Source organism: Rhinatrema bivittatum, chromosome 2 (assembly GCF_901001135.1).
Source record: "Rhinatrema bivittatum chromosome 2, aRhiBiv1.1, whole genome shotgun sequence".
Taxonomy (NCBI): domain Eukaryota; kingdom Metazoa; phylum Chordata; class Amphibia; order Gymnophiona; family Rhinatrematidae; genus Rhinatrema; species Rhinatrema bivittatum.
This window is the reverse complement of record NC_042616.1, coordinates 724,592,728-724,612,839: the sequence shown is the minus strand read 5'-3', so window position 1 is coordinate 724,612,839 and position 20,112 is coordinate 724,592,728. Positions and strand designations below refer to the sequence as shown.

The window sequence follows — 20,112 nt, the reverse complement described above, 5'->3', positions numbered from 1 at the left end:
ATCACAATGCAGAAATGTGAAAAGTTTTTTCCTGTTTATATCTCCCTTTAGTTACTAAACCTCTGGTCTTACAGATTAATAATAAGGAAATTACTATTGATTATAGCATAAATAAATAGTTGAATATATTTTGAAACTGTTTTCATGTAAATTGAAATTTTGAATATGAATATGTTCTGTAACTATATTGGAAAAATCAATAAACATATAATTAAAAAAAACAAACCCCAGTGAATAAATGAACTAAAAGCCTCAAAGTATGCACAAGCAATCGAGCATCCCATCGGGAGGCATTTATCTACAAAATAACTACCCTGAAACTTAAATCCCAACAAGGGCATACTCCCCGGATGTATAGGTAATAGCCTGAATGCAGATTCTGTATCTACCTTGGCCATCAGTGCACCCACGCTGCACTGCTGCACCAAGCGCACCTCAGAACCAAACGAGGCATATCGGGCGGTACACTGGTCATGAGGAATAAAATCATTAACAGATCAACCTTCCGGGAAGGACAGGTTATGTATTAATCTGAATTTTCCCGGTTCCTTCTTAGGGATAACCGCCAATGGGGACAATACCAGATACTCAAAAGGAGGTTCCTGAAATGGCCCTGCAATGCATCCCAAATTTATTTCTGTTATTAATTTCTTAAGAACTACCTCAGGCTTTCCCGAAACTGAAGAGGAATTGCCCCTGTCCCCAACCCCTGTGGGCCTTTCAAACGGAATAACGAAACCCTCTGTAAAACCCTGCCATAACAGCAACGCCTGTTCTGAATCTGGGTACTTGGGTAACCAAGCCCGGAGTGCCTCAACTATAACCGGAGAAGGGGCCAAATTTAAATCCTTATTTTGTAACATTTTTTTGCAATCCCTCCGCAACCACTCCCCCACTGGAAGCCCCATCTCCCGACCGCTTGCTACACTTGGACAGGGGATGAGCCACTCCGCAACTGGAGCAGTTATGACGGAACTTACAGTCTGTAAAGTGATATGACGATCTGTTAAATTGCCAACAGATGTCTGATTTTCCTGTCCTACTCCGAGCTGTTCCCCCTGCACCTGGCCTGCGAAAGGAATGTCCCCTCGAACACGAACCCGCTGAAGAAATTTTGGCTGACATCTGCGAGAGCCATAGCCCTACATCACGCGTCCCCCAGGACATGAACTTGTTTTCTTCCATGCGAACATGGAAACACTCGTCGTAGTTCAGCCACGACCAGCCATCATACTCTTTGCTCGCAGCTAAAATGGTATCCGCATATTTATTTATTTATTTCAGATTTTTATATACCGGCATTCGAGACAGCAGTCACATCGTGCTGGTTCACATAAAACAGGGGTGCATAGTAAACATAACTATAACAATGGTGTTGAAAAGGCAGTTACATATAACAGGGTGATAAGAACTTGGCTGAGAAGGAAGAGAAAGGAAAGGTTATTAAAATTCACACAGGTAAACGATAGAAGATAAGGATGACCATGGTGTATTTGGAGATTAGTTAACCGAGTTGGAGATTAGTTAACCATGTTGGAGATTAGTTAACCATGTTGGAGATTAGTTAACCATGGTATAGTTGGAGATTAGGGGTAGCTTGGCGGTGTTCTATCAATTGGTGTCCGGGAAAGCTTGTGTGAATATCCAGGTCTTTAGTCTTTTTTTGAAAGTTGAGATGCATGGTTCTGTTCTTAGATTTGAGGGGATGGAGTTCCATAACGGTGGAATGGCAGTAGAGAAAGCCCGGTCTCTTAGTGTGCAGTGTCTAGTGGATTTGGACGGTGGTACCTGTAGCGATCCCCTGTATGCATCTCTTGTCGGCATATGTAAGCAGCGGGCCATATTGAGCACTATCTTGATTCCGATCACGCTAGCTAAGGAAACATCTGATCCAATTTAGCACGTTCCTAGCCACTTTCTTTTGAGTTTCTGGAAAACGCTCAACCTTCTTCTTCTTAGATTCTTTTCTCTGCCTCTTCCTTCCCTCCAATAGCATAAATATATCTATATATCGCCTCTGCCTTATTTTCTTTCGTAAAGCCCTCGGCACCTCCTCCCATAGCTCGGTACACGATACGAGCGCTGGTGCTCCTCTATCTGGCCCTTTTTCACCCTTCTCCTTTTCACCACCCGAAGTAGAACTGGATACCGACGAAGAAGAGGAAGAAGACGAGAATGAGGAATCGGATGAACTAGAGCTACTATATTTTCACTTGCGTTTATTCTTCCCCAGTCACCCTTATCGCCCTCCCCCCCTTCTTCTTTCGCAGTCACCTCAGTTCCCAATACTCTTTCTCTCCTCTCTCTCTTCCTGCCCTCACTTACCCCCACAGCTTCCTTAACCAGAATCGCTGCTGCATCACCACTACACTCACCCCCATGAATCGTCCTTCCGTCTCCTTCGCCTGCTGTGTGATCCACTATTCCGGCAACACCTGCTGCTGCAGACCAAGGATTCCCATGCCACTCCTCCTCCTCCCGTGACGTGCCTGGACCTTCCGACAGCATTTGTCCTCCAGGGCTCTGCGAAGGTAAAGGCACAGCAGCAGCAGCGGTACCCAGCACACCTGACCTGCTCACGCTACCCATTTCGTACCGTGCTTGATCTCCCAGCAAACCCCAACTTGGGACTGCACCAGGGGATCTCCAAGCATGTGGTGCCAAAGATCCAAACGGGAATCCCATCTCGCCCCCCATTGACCAATATCTGGCCGGAATTGCCCAATTAGGACCCAGCAGAGAAGCTATACGGGCCGAAAGACCACCAGAAGCCCAGGGAGCTGCTGTTACCCATGGACCCTGCGAACCCGAACCCCCAAATCCCCACTCCCCTGGATAGCCGGAGCCGTGCAGAATAGGCCGGCACCCCCCTCCCCCCCCCCCCCCCCGCTCCCTCAACCCTTCCCAATCCTGCATTAGCACTGACCGGATCCCCTGCATCCTCTCTATTCAGCACTCGCCTCTCACTGTCAGGTAAAGTCTAGGCAGTACCGCTCAGTGCTGCACCCTGCACCCCACAGGGACACAAAATTAGTCTCCCTTTGCCCCACTGCCACACCTGCTCTCCTGCGTATGCCCATGCTCCTTTCCAACCTCGAAACTAGGCTTGGGGGAACAATCTCAGCTCTCCCCGAAACCTCTTGTCCAGGATCAGCACCTTCCACCCTGGACAGCACCACCCCCGGAGCTGCCGCTGCAGCCTCACTTCCCCCAGCTAATGCAGAGAAGGCAGGGCCTGAGCACCGATGATGGGAACAGGCCCTCCCTTCCCGGCCATCCTAGTTTTTCCGTGCCTTCGAACACGACTCTGCTCAGCACACGAGCACCTCTGGCCAGCCCCCTCCGCTAACGGCACCTGCGCCCCAACTCCACCCACACCTTTCTTCCACGATCCTGCTGACTTAACCTCCCGCAGTACAGCAATATTTGAGCCCCGTCCCGCCTCCATTTGATGTTCACCCGGTTCACAAGTTAGGCGAATCACAGACCCGTCTGACGCTCCCGACTCCACCTCAGCAGCTTCCTCAGAATCCATGCAGTAAGCGTCCAAATTATTTTTTTTTAAATTATTTTATTTTTGTAGACCTCAAATAGCCCGCAGGACTCGGGAAGTGCAGCGGCTTTGGGGAGCAATGGCAGACAAGTGATTCTGACCATTACTCCCCCGTCATAAATTCCCCTCGAAGCTCCTCCCATCCGGGCAACCACAGCAGGGGAACCAATAGGTTCCCGTGTTTTTCCCCAGGGTTTGAAATCAAACCTAGTTATTTCGGCAGCCAATGGGCTTCCCTGCTGAGCGCTGATATCCCCTTCAGCACTTAGCAGCTCACCCCCCCTCCCCTCTGGTGCCAGCACGAATCGTGCCTGGCGCCCATATTACTCTGGGCACCCAATATGCTATTGGGTGCCCTTCTCATTTTTCAATATCGGAGTAATATGCTCTAATTGAATGGCTGAAATCAGTCTTGACACTTCATTTTGCAAAATTTGAAGTGCTTTCAAGGCAGATTTAGGTAAGCCAATGTATAGACAATTACAATGGTCTACTAATGGCAAGAGCAGTGCCTGTACCACTGATCAAAAATTGGCTGTAGGTAATAGAGGTGTAATCATAAACATTTATCATGATTTACTATTCATGAGTCAGACTCAAGAAGTAACTTCAGTACAGCAATATTATGCAACAGTAAATACAGATCTTTGTTTTGTCTCCAATTTAATAGGTGTGCTTGAGAAATAATCCCCTCTATCATGCTGGAGCTGTAGCATTTTCAATTAGTGCTGGAATCCCTAAAGTGGGTGTTTTAATGGAGTCTGTCTGGAATATGAATGACAGCTGTAGGTTCCAACTTCGTTCACCAGAGAGCTTGAAAAACATGGAGAAAGCTAGTAAAACTACAGAAGTTAAGTAAGTGATATACAAATTGTTTGTACTTTTTAAAAGTAGAATTAAAAAAAAAATTGTGCAAAATGTTAGAGCACTGTGCTTTCCATGGTTTCCTCTGAGGAGCTCTGGCCTATACAGATCTCCTCTCAAGATACACTGGGTTGGAGCAGTACTATTATGTTCTATTGTTTGCCCATCGATGTGATGCATCACAGTAGCACTGGAAATTCCTGAGTGACTTTCTCCCCTTGAACTTAATATCAGTAGATTTCCTCCACAAATGCAGAGGTTAGGGGGAACATAGACACTTGGGCAGTTTTTTGAATCTTATGGTGGTTCCCAATTATGCAAATAAAAATAAATAAAGCTCCTGAGAGCCAGTAGTCACATCGGATTACAAGTAGTAGAATATTGGCCCTCAGATGTTTTGATTCCTTTAATTCTTCTTTAAATTAAAAAATAAAATAAGCAATTTCTAGACATTTTGGTACCTAAACTAATTCTGCACAGCTATCTGACATGGATGTTCACTTGGCTATATCTTAGATAAATTGTCTAGAATGCCTATTAATAGTTGTAAAGGTGACAACCAAGGGAAGATTGTAATGTACTTCGGTGCTGTACATTACCTATATCAAGCACTTACAAACCACTCTGGTTTTGAGGGTAAGTAAAATATGAAAATTGTTTTTAGATCAAATGTGTGTGGATAGCTCATTATTATTCATTATGAAAACTGAAAGACTGGTTTGTGGTCCTCGAGTAGCAGAGTTATGCATCTGTTCTCCATGGACAAAGAGGAGGATAATAGCCACACAAGTGGGTGAGAATATCTGACAACGTGGAGATGGATGAGCTTTCTCAGAACTCAGAAAAACCTAAAAAAAAACCTTTTTACTAATGTGTCAAAGTTGCTGCTGGCACCACCTGCCTTAGAAAAAGTGACCCCTATTTTGGACTCTGTGGCTTTGAGCTTGGATATCTAATCTACTATTTCACCATATCTGTGCAGAGACAAGATAGTTCAAACCCATTCAGAATCTTAAAAGTTCTCTTCCCAAGTTTAAGATATATTTGGAAGTTACTCTTGTTGAATTATCTGATTCCCAAGAAGGGCTTATATTTCTCCAGTGCCACACTTTTTCTTCTGAAGACAATCCTTAGATTTTTTTTTTTAGACCCTCTCCCCAGAAGCCTAGAAGTACATCTTCAGAAAATGTGCTATGCTGCCTTTGTACAGAAGATGGTTAACAAAATTAATTCCTTTTAAATTGCAGGAAGAATCAGAACTGAGAGAAAATACCTTTTAGTTTGCTTAAATACATTCATATATCTAGACAGGTAGTGGGCATTCCAGTGCACAGACTGCTTCAGGAACTTCAAACCAAATGTGGCAAACACGGTATCCATTATCTTTGTATCAAGGAAGTTAGATTTAAAAAGTCAGCATTTAGCCATCTCCGTGACATGATAAAGTTTGACTTCCTCATCATGTTTTAATAGTAGTCAGTCATAAGAAAAGCAAAGCACTCCAAGATGCATTCCATGACCACTCTTGGCAAAGAGGCCAAGATGCTGGACTGTATGTCAGTTTTCCAAGAAGCTATGAGAAGCTCATCAATTGCTTTTGATTCAATATATGCATGCTTGTCTACAAAAATTAATGTCTAGCTGAAGAACTTTATTCCTGCCATTCAGGAGGCAGAAGACTGACAAATATCTAATAACATTGATTTATATTTCGCCTTTCTGACTGGTCAGCCAATTCAAAGCAGATTACATTCAGGTATTGTAGATTGCATATGACACCTCTGACACTTTTAGAACTTTAGCCATTGCCATTGAGTCCAGAAGGCTTGTGTAGTTGTGTGCATCTGGTCTTTGTGAGGATGTGTATGAGAAACTCTCAGATGCTCCATGTACGGGAGATTAATCTCTTTGGACAGAAAGTAAAGTAAACAGTCAATTTTGAGGATCACTGTGTTGTCTGTATGTACCCAGATCAGTCCGGACTCCTGAGTTTTGCCTCTCTTCCAGCAGATGGAGACAGAGAAAGTTTTACTGACACTGTAACATAACCTGGTGCTCCACCTGCAGTCTGCCAGTGTTTATCTGTCTCCAGCAAATGGAAGATGGTGCAAACCCTGTAGTCTGAAGAACTTAAAAAAAAAACCAAAAAACTAGGGAAGAAAATTAAATAAATACAAGATCTTTTCTCTTTCAGCCCTCTCTGTAGGTTGGTAGGTCCTAGTGGGACTGTCCCTTCAGGTAGAGGAGATTATTTGCCTTATTTGCCCCTGTCATGTCTTGTTGCCTTACCCACTGAGGGGGGAGATATCTGGCGGTGCAAGTTCCCTCCCCCCCCCCCCCCACTCCCCACCCCCAGTGGTCAGCCGGAGCCTGCAGCAACAGTAAAGTATAAACCTTAAAAAAAAAAAAAAGAGTTACCGATAGGATGCTTATCCGCCTCGGAGTTCATGGCTATCGACTGTTTTTCTTTTTGGTCAGTGAGCCAGAGACTTCTTTAGCTACAAAAAAAAAAAGTGCAGTACTACTTTTTCCTGGTGCCTGTTTGTTTTTGCAGTGCTCCGTGGTCAGCAGTGCTCTGCGTGTGGGGACGCACACTCGCAGCTTTCTTTTACTGATCTCTGCGTTGCTGGCATTGAAGGCAGATCGGGGAGTGTGGGCGGGGGGCTGCGGGCAGGCAGTGTTCCCCTATGGTTGGCGCGGGAGATTTAGAGCAGCCCGGAGCTGCCTTCCCTGGTTTGGCGGGAACAGCAGCCATTTTGTTTCCCTTCGCTGCCGCTACTGGCAGGGCCTGCAGAGAGGCTGCCCTGCCCCCGCCGCTTTCACTGGCTGAACAAAGGCACCCAGAGCCCCGGGGGCCCTGGAATTCTCTGTGTGAGGCGGAGGAGGAGGACCTCCTGGATCAGGAGCCAGAGGGGTCAGGGGATTTCTCCCCAGATTTTGTTTAAATAATGCACAAGGCTCTTTTTGGGAAAGAAAAAGGGCAGTTGGACGCTGTCACATCAAGCCAGCGGTCTGTCGAGATTCCCTGATGGGTAAAAGACCCCGCTTCTTTCCCTCTACTGGAGCGATCATGGTCAGAAGGATTCTGGTTCACCAGTTGCCCAAGGGGAAGCTAGCAGATACCTCAGAGAGCTTGGAGGCCGAAGACTCTTTTGCTATGGATCGGTCAGGGGGAGATCCCCGCTTGGATGGTATGGCCCTGGATGAGGTCCAGGGTCCAGCTCCTCCGGTGGAGGGGGATGACCCGAAGGTGGTACACCTTTTTTGCCGAGAAGAGTTGTGGCCCTCGATTCCTTTCGTTCTTAGTGAACTAGGTATCAAAGAGCCCCAGGCGGATTCGGATCACGAGCGGGTAGATCTAGTTATGCGGGGCTTGAGGGAGCCGGCCAGAACTTTTCCCTGTCACCAGTCTGTGAACGAGCTGGTCCTGCGGGAGTGGGAGTCTCCGGATACAGGCCTAAAGGTTGGCCGAGCCATGGAGAGGTTATATTCTCTATCCGAGGTCACGGACCTCCTGTGTTTGTCCAAAGTGGATGCTTTGGTGTCAGCCATAACGAAAATGGCGACGATCCCAGTAGCCATTTTGGTGGTGCTCAGGGATATGCAGGATAGAAAGTTGGAGATACATCTCAAGAAGATTTTTGAGGTCTCATAGTTAGGCATTTGTGCTGTAGTGTATGGCAGCTTTATGCTCTGCGCCGGGTTGCCTTGGGTGCAGCATCTGCAGTCCGACAAGACGACTATGGAGAACGCGCAGCAGGCCGAGCAGTTAGAGACCATCTATGCCTTATATGACCTGATGCACACTTTCTCAAGTTCAATGATGACTACTCCTTTGGTCAAGAACCTGATCTGCGGCATTTTGGTCTAAGTCCCAGCTAGGGTCTCTGCTTTTCAAGGGAAAGTTGCTTTTTGGAGGAGACTTAAAGCAGCTGGTCAAGCTTCTCAGGGAAACTAAAGGGCATAAGCTGCCAGAGGATGAGCTGCGGCTCGGCAGATGTTTCTTCTCGACATGATCTTGTTTCCGGTGGAACCGACGTTCCCATCTGTCTCGTCCTCCAGCTGGGAGTCAGAGGCAGGGAGCCAGAAGGCAGCCGTTTTGGAACCGCTCCTTTTGAGGCCAGAGACCAGTCAGAAATGGTTCCGCACCAGGAACCTATCCCACTGAAGTGGTGCTGGCCCCACACATCGGCGATCGGTTGACATTATGTCTTGAGGAGTGGACCAAGATTTCGTCAGTCCAATGGGTCTTAAGTGCAATAGAACATGATTAGGCTTTAGAATTTGCTCGTCCGCTAAACACTTTGTTAATGAAGTCCCCTTGTGGTTACGTACAGAAGCAACGAGTGGTTCAGGAAACGATCTCTTGTCTCCTTCTCTTGGCGACCATAGTGCCGGTCGAGGAAAGAGGGTTAGGAAGGTATTCTATTTATTTTGTGGTCCCGGAGAAGGATGGTGCCTTTTGCCTGATTCTGGATTTAAAGAAGGTGAATCTAGCGCTCAAAGTGTCTTGTTTTTTGGTGGGAAAAGCTGAGGTCGGTGATTGCTGCGGTGCGCACGGGGAAATTTCTGGCTTCTCTGGATTTGACCGAGGCCTATCTTCCCATTCCCATCTGTCCAGACCATCAAAGTCTCTCCGAGGAATCCTGTCTCGGAGCAGTTTCATCTACCACTGCCTCTTCCGGTGGACCCCTGGGCCAGTCTGGATTGGTGGCTGAGTTGGGACAATCTGACCCAAGGGATGCCCTTGGAGGTTCCGGACTGGTTAGTGGTCACAACCGATGCTAGTCTCTCTGATTGGGGAGCTGTGTTATCAGGCTCAAGTGGCACAGGGACTCTGGTCTCTGGAGGAGACATCTTGGTCCATCAAACCCCTAGTGACACGGGCAGTGCGTCTGGCATTACAGGCCTTTCTTCCTCTTGATCGGGGCAAGTCCATGAGATGATTGTCGGACAAGGTGACGACGGCTTACATCAACTGACAGGGTGGTACCAAGAGTCGGGTAGGAGGTGCAAGAGTTGGTCCACTGGACAGAGACCCACTTGGAGATGCTGGCAGCCTTTCACACAGCATGAATGGACAATGTCCAGGCGGGCTTCCTCAGTCGCCAACAGCTGGATTCCAGAGAGTGGAAGTTGTCAGAAGAAGCCATGCTCCTGATTCATCACAGGTGGGGAGTACCGTGCATGGACCTCATGGCAACATGCAGCAATGCCAAAGCTCCAAGATTCTTCAGCTGAAGAAGAGAGCACGGGGCAGAAGGGGGTCGAAGCCTTGGTCTTCCCATGGCCAAAAGAAATTCTCCTATGTGTGTGTTCGTTGTGGCTGCTGGTGGGCAAAGTATTACGAAGGATAGAGCTCCATCCCGAGGCAGGTGATTCTGATGGCTCTGGAATAGCCACATTGGCCATGGTTCGCGGATCTAGCCAATCTTACCATGAACGGTCCTCTTTGGCTGCCTCTCCTTCCCAATCTGCTTTACTAGGGTCCTATATTTTTGGATCAGACTGATCACTTCTATCTTGCAGCTTGGCTTTTGAGAGGAGGCGTCTAAGAGACAAGGGTTATCCGGAGGACATGGTTGCCACTCTGTTGCAAGCAAAGAATTAGTCCACCTCCTTGGCTTATGTGTGGGTTTGGAAGGTGTTTGAGATTTGATGCAGAGAGCATAGTGTAGATCCCTTTCAGGCTTCTGTGGCACATATTTTACCTTTCTTGTAAAAGAGGTTGACGACTCATTGAGAGTCCAGGTGGCTGCCTTGGGTTGCCTTAGAGGCGTTCAACATGGTTTATCTCTGGCGGTTCACCCAGAGGTGGTACGTTTTTTGCGAGGAGTCAAGCATTTTCATCCCCCGTTACTTAAGGCTTGTTCCTTATGGCGATTGATCTTAGTTCTTAAAGCTATGTGCGGGGCTCCCTTAAAGGACTTTGCTCTGAAGGTCGTTTTTCTAGTGGTGATTTGTTCGGCTTGGTGGTATTTCTTTGCATACGGTGCTGTCTTTCCTGCCTAAGGTTGTTACCTCCTCTCATTTGAAGCAGACTGTGGATTCACCAGCCTTCCCAAATGTGGTTAGGTCAGTTCCTTTCGATAGGGAGTTGAGGTGCCTGGATGTCGAGCATGCGCTGTTGAGATATCTGGAAGTCACTAACAGTTTCTGGGTTTCTGGCTATTTATTTGTGCTCTGGAGTGGTGCGAAGAAGAGGCAAAAAAAGCCTTGAAAGCGACCATAGTATGATGGCTGAAAGAGGCCAAAGTTTTGGCCTACATTTGTATGGGCTGCTCAGTGCGTCAGGATTTGAGAGCTTTCTACACAGTCGCAAGCGGCATCCTGGGCTGAATGTCAGCTAGTGTTGCCACAAGAGATTTGTAGGGCGGCTACTTGGAAATCTTTGCACACTTTCTCCAGACATTATCAGCCGGATGTCCAGGTTCCCGACTCTGGTGGTTTTAGAGAGAGCGTACTTTGAGTGGGACTTTCGCAGTTCCACCTGGTTTAGGGAAACTTTGGTTTATCCCAGGAGTCTGGACTGATCTGGGTATATACAGGGAAAGGAAAATTGGTCCTTACCTGCTAATTTTCATTTCTATAGTACCACAGATCAGTCCAGAGTCCGCTCAATCGATGCTGTTGATGTATAGCCTAATGATGTTTCTGATTAGATTTCTGGCTCACGTGATGGCTGAACATTCTGCTTTTATTCATTATAAAGCTCATTCAGATTTGGTGTTTTCTCCTCCTCCTGCTCATTGGCGGAAGATGGGGTTTAGTTTGAATTCGGTTTTGGTGTAGTTTTCCATCTTAGCTTGGGTACAGGCAAATACTGGCAGACTGCAGGTGAAGCACCAGGTTATGTTACAGTGTCAGTAAAACTTTCTCTGTCTCCATCTGCTGGAGGGGAGGCAAAACCCAGGAGTCTGGACTGATCTGTGGTACTACAGGAACAAAAATTAGCAGGTAAGGACCAATTTTCCTTTACCTGGCTTTCTTTTTATCAGCTACAGCAGAGCAACCCTCCCATCTCCAGAAAGACTCAGCATCAAATTTGTAGGTAGTATTACTACCCAGAAGATACCAGCAGTACTTCTATTCACAACCTTCTTTTCAGCAGCAGCAAAACAGGCCACATACCAAAGAGAGGAAACAATCAGTCTCTGCAACAGATGCAGACAATAATAAATCCTAATGTTTTACTACAGTTTCAACAAATCTTCCCTACCACTGTTAAATGAGTTTATAGCAGGGGGTGGGCTTCAGCATGGTCTTTAATAACAGACTGATAGGTCCTAAGACTAATGCATCAAGGATACTGGTTGCTCCTCAAACTACCTCCAGTCAGGCAGTGTTGAGATATTGAAAAGTTCATGCTTCTTCAACAAGAGCTTTTATTCCTCTTCTTAGAGAAAAATGTAGAGATGTAGGTTGCATCAAGATGAAATATATAGAAATGGAGAGAGAAGCAAAAAGAAACAACTTTCAAAAAACCCTATCTATAGCTAAGATTGGACCTAGTGAAATTTCTAAAGTACTTACTAAGCTAATTTGTCCATCTTTACAAAGGGTCTTTGGAAATGTAACAGGTCTTTCATGTGTGGCATTTGTACAGTTTTTTGAAGGGAAAATAATTGATATTTAACAATGATTTACCCAGTGGCCCTTAGGGGTACAGAATAATCAATTGAATTTAAAAGATGTATCTGATGAGGTAGAACATAGAGATGATTCCCTTTATGTGACCCATTGGGAATATTGGATGAGGTTGCAGTGAACACAGTTATTTGTGAAGTTTTCCAAAGTTCTGCCCAAAGAAGTGAGAAAAACCTTGAAGCAGATGAGATCTACTATTTCAGGAAAGGCCAACTCCGATCCTCAAGAACCACAGACCGGCCATGTTTTCAAGATGTCCACAATGAATATGTATATGAGAGATTTTCATGCACTGCCTCCATTTTATGCAAATTTGTCTCATGCATATTCATTGTGGATATCCTGAAAACCCAGGCCTGTTTGTGTCTGTCAATATCCGAGTTGACCACCCCTGTGCTACTTGTTCCTTGGGCCCATTCTCTATTGGCTCCGGAAGCTAGTGTAGAATTAACTCAAATTGTAAACCAATTATGGAACTAGAGAGAGTTTGTCACAACTTTAATTAGCTGTTATAAGACCAATACTAAAAATAAAGAAGGTTTGGACTCAAAGAAAGTAGGACATTATCGTCCAGTTTCGCACATTTTTTTTTTTTAATAAAGCTAATAGTAAAGCTTTGTTATACGCCTGTTCAGACTTTTGTGGACTCTAGGGAGATCTTATATGAACAACTGGTTTCCGAACAAGGCACAGTATTGAATTGATTCTAGTGAGTTTACTGGACAGTGTCATAATGTGGACTAATAATGAGAGAGTCCATGTCAATACTATTAGATTTATCAGCTGCTTTTTGACACTTTGGACGATACCTTGTTAGATCATTTGAGACAGATTGGGTTAGAGGGATTGGTGCTTTAATGGTTTCAGTCATTTTGAGGATAGATTGAGATGTATTCATGGGGGCAGGGGGGGGGGGTGTCAAGATTATGATCCTAGTTTACTGAAATGCAGAGGTCTACCAGTATTGATACCATTGTTTAATCCATATATGATTCCAGTAGCTAAGTTCATTTGGCATTATTTCTCATTTATTTGCCAATGATATTCAGCGTAAACCTCAGTTGGAGAAGATTAGACCATAGCCATACATCATGATGTCGTTTTTAGCAAACTAGTTCAACCAGAATACATTGAGTTTGAGCCAGGCAAAATCGAAAGCACTTTGGATCAGTTAGAAAGATCATTAATAGTAATCTAGTTAGTGAGAGGCCATCAAAATTATATCGAAAGACGAAGTGTTGAGTCTGTGCTTATGATTGGGCAACAAATTGATTATGAAGGCTCAAGTGTCTGCTGAAGCTTATTCAGCCTTTTCATCTTAGACAATTTAGGCAGCTGTGGCCTTATCTTTTTCCAATTTCAAAACAGTGGTTCATCAGCTGATTAAAAGTTGACCAGATTATAGTAATAGTAGTTATCGAGGCTTGATAGGGATGAGTTTACAACAATTGAAGTTAATTCTGATTACAGAATTAGTGATGTGGGGCTGAGAAATAGTTTTTCATTGTAAGGATACTAGAGAAAAATCTTATTCCATAGCTGCTCCATCTTTATGGAATATGTTGCACTTTGAACTGCATAATATGAGAGAGTAGTTGAAATTCCAAAAAAGGTCAAGGCAGTGTTTCATCAGGCATTCTCTGATTAGTGTATAATGAGAACATTAAAAGTGGTTTTGGTTTGTAGGGTGCAGAATCTGGTTTGGGCATGTATTTTGTTTTTATTTATTGTATTGTTTTTAGATTTTAATGTATATATATATTCTTGTATTCCGTGTTGAGCACTGTGGAAATAGAATATAAGTTGGTATAAATAAATAAATTATACTTATTCTCCATGACTTACATTGGTTATCTGTTGAGGCATGCATTCATTTCAGGACCCTGGTTCTAATGTGGGAAGAGCTAGGAAAACTGAAAGTGGACAAAGCCATAGGGCCGGATGAGGTACATCCCAATCTACCAAGGGAGCTCAAAGATGTGCTGTTGAGTTCGTTGAAAGACCTGTTAAATAGATCCCTGGAAACGAAACTGGTGTCACAAGATTGGAGAAGAGCAGTTATGGTCTCACTTCATAAGAGCGGTAGCAGAGAAGAGGTTGGAAACTACAGTCTGGTAAGCCTTACTTCAGTGATAGGAATATTAATGGAGACCTTGCTGAAGGAAAGGATAGTGAACTATCTATAATCCAGTGGGTTGCTAAACCTAAAGCAGCAAGGATTCACCAGGGGAAGGTAGTGTCAGACAAATCTGATTTTTGTGATTGGGTGACTAGAGAACTGGATCAAAGCCAGAAGCATGCTGGGATGCATAGAGAGAGGAATAACTAGTAAGAAAAAGGAGGTGGTGATGCCCTTGTTACAGGTCCTTAGTGAGATCTCACCCGTGTTCAGTTCTGGAGACCATATCTCAAAATGGATAGAGGCAGGATGAAAGCGGACCAGAAAGGTGTCCAAAATAGGGTGGAATCTGTATCGGAAAACTTATGAAGAGAGGCTGAAGGATCTAAATATGCATACCTTGGAGGAGAGGAGGTGCAGGGGAAGATACAATACAGATGCTCAGATACTTGAAAAGTATTGATGCATAAACTTTAAATCTTTTCTGTTGGAAAGGAAACTGTAGAATTAGGGGACACAAAATGAAACTCCAGGGGAGATGACTTGGCACCAACATCAGGAAATATTTATTCAGAGAGGCTAGTGGATACCTGGAATGCTCTCCCGGAAGAGGTGGTGAGGACAAAAAACAGTAAATTAATTCAGAAGGGCATGGGATAAACTCTGCGGATTCCTAGTTGGAAATGAAGAAAGGTGTTGGAAATGAAGAAAGGTGTGCATGGGAAAGTATCCTGCATGGAGCAGTAGTTACTAGCCTTAACTAAAGGCATGGTGGTAACCTGCACAGAGTGGCAGCTCTAGTCATAACAGAAGACATGGGGTAACCTGCACTCAAGTAACATCTACTACCCTTAAGAAGTAGGCATGAGCATGGAGCAGAGGTTACTACTATCAGCAACTTAAGATGATAAGAACATAAGAACATGCCATACTGGGTCAGACCAAGGGTCCATCAAGCCCAGCATCCTGTGTCCAACAGTGGCCAATCCAGGCCATAAGAACCTGGCAAGTACCCAAAAACTAAGTCTATTCCATGTTACCATTGCTAATGGCAGTGGCTATTCTCTAAGTGAACTTAATAGCAGGTAATGGACTTCTCCTCCAAGAACTTATCCAATCCTTTTTTAAGCACAGCTATACTAACTGCACTAACCACATCCTCTGGCAACAAATTCCAGAGTTTAATTGTACATTGAGTAAAAAAGAACTTTCTCCGATTAGTTTTAAATGTGCCCCATGCTAACTTCATGGAGTGCCCCCTAGTCTTTCTACTATCCGAAAGAGTAAATATCCAATTCACATCTACCCATTCTAGACCTCATGATTTTAAACATCTCTATCATATCCCCCCTCAGCCATCTCTTCTCCAAGCTGAAAAGTCCTAACCTCTTTAGTCTTTCCTCATAGGGGAGCTGTTCCATTCCCCTTATCATTTTGGTAGCCCTTCTCTGTACTTTCTCCATCGCAATTATATCTTTTTTGAGATGCGGCGACCAGAATTGTACACAGTATTCAAGGTGCGGTCTCACCATGGAGCGATACAGAGGCATTATGACATTTTCCGTTTTATTCACCATTCCCTTTCTAATAATTCCCAACATTGTTTGCTTTTTTGACTGCCGCAGCTCACTGAACCGACAATTTCAATGTGTTATCCAGTATGACACCTAGATCTCTTTCTTGGGTTGTAGCATCTAATATGGAACCCAACATTGTGTAATTATAGCATGGGTTATGTTTCCCTATATGCATCACCTTGCACTTATCCACATTAAATTTCATCTGCCATTTGGATGCCCAATTTTCCAGTCTCACAAGGTCTTCCTGCAATTTATCACAATCTGCTTGTGATTTAACCACCCCGAACAATTTTGTGTCATCTGCAAATTTGATTATCTCACTCGTCTTATTTCTTTCCAGATCATTTATAAATATATTGAAAAGTAAGGGTCCCAATACAGATCCCTGAGGCACTTCACTGTCCACTCCCTTCCACTGAGAAAATTGTCCATTTAATCCTACTCTCTGTTTCCTGTCTTTTAGCCAGTTTGCAATCCACGAAAGGACATCACCACCTATCCCATGACTTTTTACTTTTCCTAGAAGCCTCTCATGAGGAACTTTGTCAAACGCCTTCTGAAAATCCAAGTATACTACATCTACCAGTTCAACTTTATCCACATGTTTATTAACTCCTTCAAAAAAGTGAAGCAGATTTGTGAGGCAAGACTTGCCCTGGGTAAAGCCATGCTGACTTTGTTCCATTAAACCATGTCTTTCTATATGTTCTGTGATTTTGATGTTTAGAACACTTTCCACTATTTTTCCTGGCACTGACGTCAGGCTAACTGGTCTGTAGTTTCCCGGATCACCCCTGGAGCCCTTTTTAAATATTGGGGTTACATTTGCTATCATCCAGTCTTCAGGTACAATGGATGATTTTAGTGATAGGTTACAAATTTTTACTAATAGGTCTGAAATTTCATTTTTTAGTTCCTTCACAACTCTGGGATGTATACCATCCGGCCCAGGTGAGTTACTACTCTTCAGTTTGTCAATCAGGCCTACCACATCTTCTAGGTTCACCGTGATTTGATTCAGTCCATCTGAATCATTACCCATGAAAACCTTCTCCATTACGGGTACCTCCCCAACATCCTCTTCAGTAAACACTGAAGCAAAGAAATCATTTAATTTTCCGCGATGGCCTTATCTTCTCTAAGTGCCCTTTTAACCCCTCGATCATCTAACGGTCCAACTGACTCCCTCACAGGCTTTCTGGTTCGGATATATTTTAAAAAGTTTTTACTGTGAGTTTTTGCCTCTACAGCCAACTTCTTTTCAAATTCTCTCTTAGCCTGTCTTATCAATGTCTTACATTTAACTTGCCAACATTTATGCTTTATCCTATTTTCTTCTGTTGGATCCTTCTTCCAATTTTTGAATGAAGATGTTTTGGCTAAAATAGCTTCTTTCACGTCCCCTTTTAACCATTCCGGTAATCGTTTTGCCTTCTTTCCACCTTTCTTAATGTGTGGAATACATCTGGACTGTGCTTCTAGAACGGTATTTTTTAACAATGACCACGCCTCTTGGACATTTTTTACTTTTGTAGCTGCTCCTTTCAGTTTTTTTCTAACAATTTTTCTCATTTTATCAAATTTTCCCTTTTGAAAGTTTAGCAATAGAGCCTTGGATTTGCACCCTGTTCCTCTTCCAGTCATTACATCAAATTTGATCATATTATGATCACTATTGCCAAGCGGCCCCACCACAGTTACCTCTCTCACCAAGTCCTGTGCTCCACTGAGAATTAGATCTAAAATTGCTCCCTCTCTCGTCTGTTCCTGAACCAATTGTGCTCCATAAAGCTATCATTTATTCCATCCAGGAACATTATCTCTCTAGCGTGTCCCGATGATACATTTACCCAGTCAATATTGGGGTAATTGAAGTCTCCCATTATTACTGCACTACCAGTTTGGTTAGCTTCCCTAATTTCTCTTAGCATTTCACTGTCCGTCTCACCATCTTGACCAGGTGGACGGTAGTATACCCCATCACTATAGTCTTTCCCCGACACACAAGGGATTTCTACTCATAAAGATTCCATTTTGTATTTAGTCTCATGCAGGATGTTTATCCTGCTGGACTCTATGCCATCCCGGACATAAAGCGGCACACCTCCTCCCGGGTGCTCCTCTCTGTCATTGCGATATAATTTGTACCCCAGTATAGCACTGTCCCATTGGTTATCCTCTTTCCACCATGTCTCTGAGATGCCAATTAAGTCTATGTCATCATTCACTGCTATACATTCTAATTCTCCCATCTTACTTCTTAGACTTCTGGCATTAGCATACAAACATTTCAAAGTTTGTTTTTTGTTTGTATTTTCATTCTGCTTTTTAATTGATAGGGATAAGTTAGAATTTTTTAGCTCAGGTGAGTTTTTAGTTACAGGCACCTGGACTATTTTTCTAATTATTGGAACCTCACTGTCGGGATGCCCTAATTCTAATGCGTCATTAGTATCCTTTGAAGATACCTCTCTCCGAACTGCTGAGCGACTGTCGGCTTTCCCCTTTGTTCATATCGGCATCCCTCGAGCTCCGGGAATAAAGAAGCAACTGTTAGTATTTATAAACATGCAATCACCCAACTGCCGCAGATCCAAACAATAAAAAAAAAAAAAAAGGATGCCATAAACAAAGTCAGATCCAGCTAGCATACCGTTCTCTCCTCACCTTTTGGGTACCAAGGACTATGCTCGCACAAGTAAAAAACCAAATTCTCTTTTCATGCAAGGAAAAAAAATCAAAAAACATCCTTAAGGCAGCATGAATTAGGCCCTCCAACTGATATCTCATTTAAGCTAACTAGGCTATAAGCAGTGTTTGACAAAGTCTCTCATAAGAGGTGTTGCATGCGCCCGGTCTTAGATGGCTTCGACCTCTGTGCCTCACCTTTCTTCCTTCTCTCTCCTCAAGCCTTGGGAAGATGGCTACTGCTGCGTTTTCATGTTGCTCTCTCCGGCATGAAGACGCCATGATTTTCCTGAGGGCCTCCTAGGGTGTGCGCACGCCACCCACGTCTTTATCCATGTCATGGCGGGAACCTCGGGGGCGTCCCCTCCGAGTGACATCATCACATCCTGGTATTTAGCCTGCCCTTCGTTTGCTAACAAACTGAGTTAGCAAGAATTGGAATGCCTCTGGTCTAAGCTGCTCTGCCACTTCCCAGCTCTGCAGGAAGCTCTCTCTGCCATTTGGGGTATTTCTTCACTAACCTGGGTACCCGCTCCTTGGGGGCCTTTCTGCTCTATTTCAGGTACCTATCTTGGGATACCGGGTACTCGCTCCTCGAGGGCCTACTCGCCCTAATCTGGTGCCTGCCACTGAACAACTTCTGCCTGCCGGGACCTTCAACTATACAGCTTTCTGCTTCAGTGAGTACTAACCCTTTCAGTCTGTCTCACATTCAGCTTCAGCGCTCTGTGTCTACATCCGGGACCTGTCCCTACTATGCCGTGCTGCCTATCACCTACTCGAGTGTGACTGGTCTCCTCTGCTGAGGACCCCTGGACTACTTCTCTGAGTTACCTTCCCTACTGCCCACTCCACAGGCAGTACCATCGAGCTGTACAATAAATTCAACTTCTCTGTGTCTGCATGTATAGAGTCTAGCCTAGTACTGCGGTTCCTCACGGGGCTCCTCTCCGTGGGAGTGGCCATCACCGCAGTACCCAAGAATCCACACCTCATAACCACAACAAGAGGTTTTTAAGGAAACTAAAAAGTCATGGGTTAGGAGGCGATTTCCTTTCATGGATTACAGACTGGTTAAAAGACAGGAAACAGAGTAGGATTAAATGGTCAATTTTCTCAGTGGAAAGGGTAAGCAGTGGAGTGCCTCAGGGATCTGTACTTGGACTGGTGCTTTTCAATATATTTGTAAATGATCTGGAAAGGAATATGATGGATGAGGTAATTTTGCAGATACAAAATTATTTAGTGTAGTTAAATCACAAGCGGATTGTGATAAAATTGAGGAGGACCTTGTGAGACTGGAAGATTGGGCATCTAAATGGCAAATGAAATTTAATGTGGAGAAGTGTAAGGTGTTGCATATAGGGAAAAATAACCTGTGCTTTAGTTACATGATGTTAGGTTTTATATTAGGAGTTACCTCTCATGAAAAAGCTCTGGGCATCATAGTGGATAATACATTGAAATTGTCGGCTCAGTGTGCTGCGGCAGTAAAAAAAAAAAAAATAAATAAATAAAAAATAAACAATGTTAGGAATCATTAGGAAGGGAATGGTGAATAAAACGGAAAATGTCAATGCCTCTGTATCTCTCCATGGTGAGATCTCACCTTGAGTATTGTGTACAGTTCTGGTCACCACATCTCAAAAAAGATATAGTTG

The 20,112-nt window shown here is 44.2% G+C and overlaps 1 protein-coding gene across 1 annotated transcript in view; it reads left to right on the top strand.

Moving 5' to 3' along the window:
* Positions 1–20,112, top strand: part of UBR5 (ubiquitin protein ligase E3 component n-recognin 5) — a 672,040-nt gene that overhangs the window by 189,789 nt on the left and 462,139 nt on the right. The window contains 1 exon segment of the mRNA XM_029591836.1: positions 4,224–4,408. Coding sequence (XP_029447696.1) covers positions 4,224–4,408 — 185 coding nt within the window.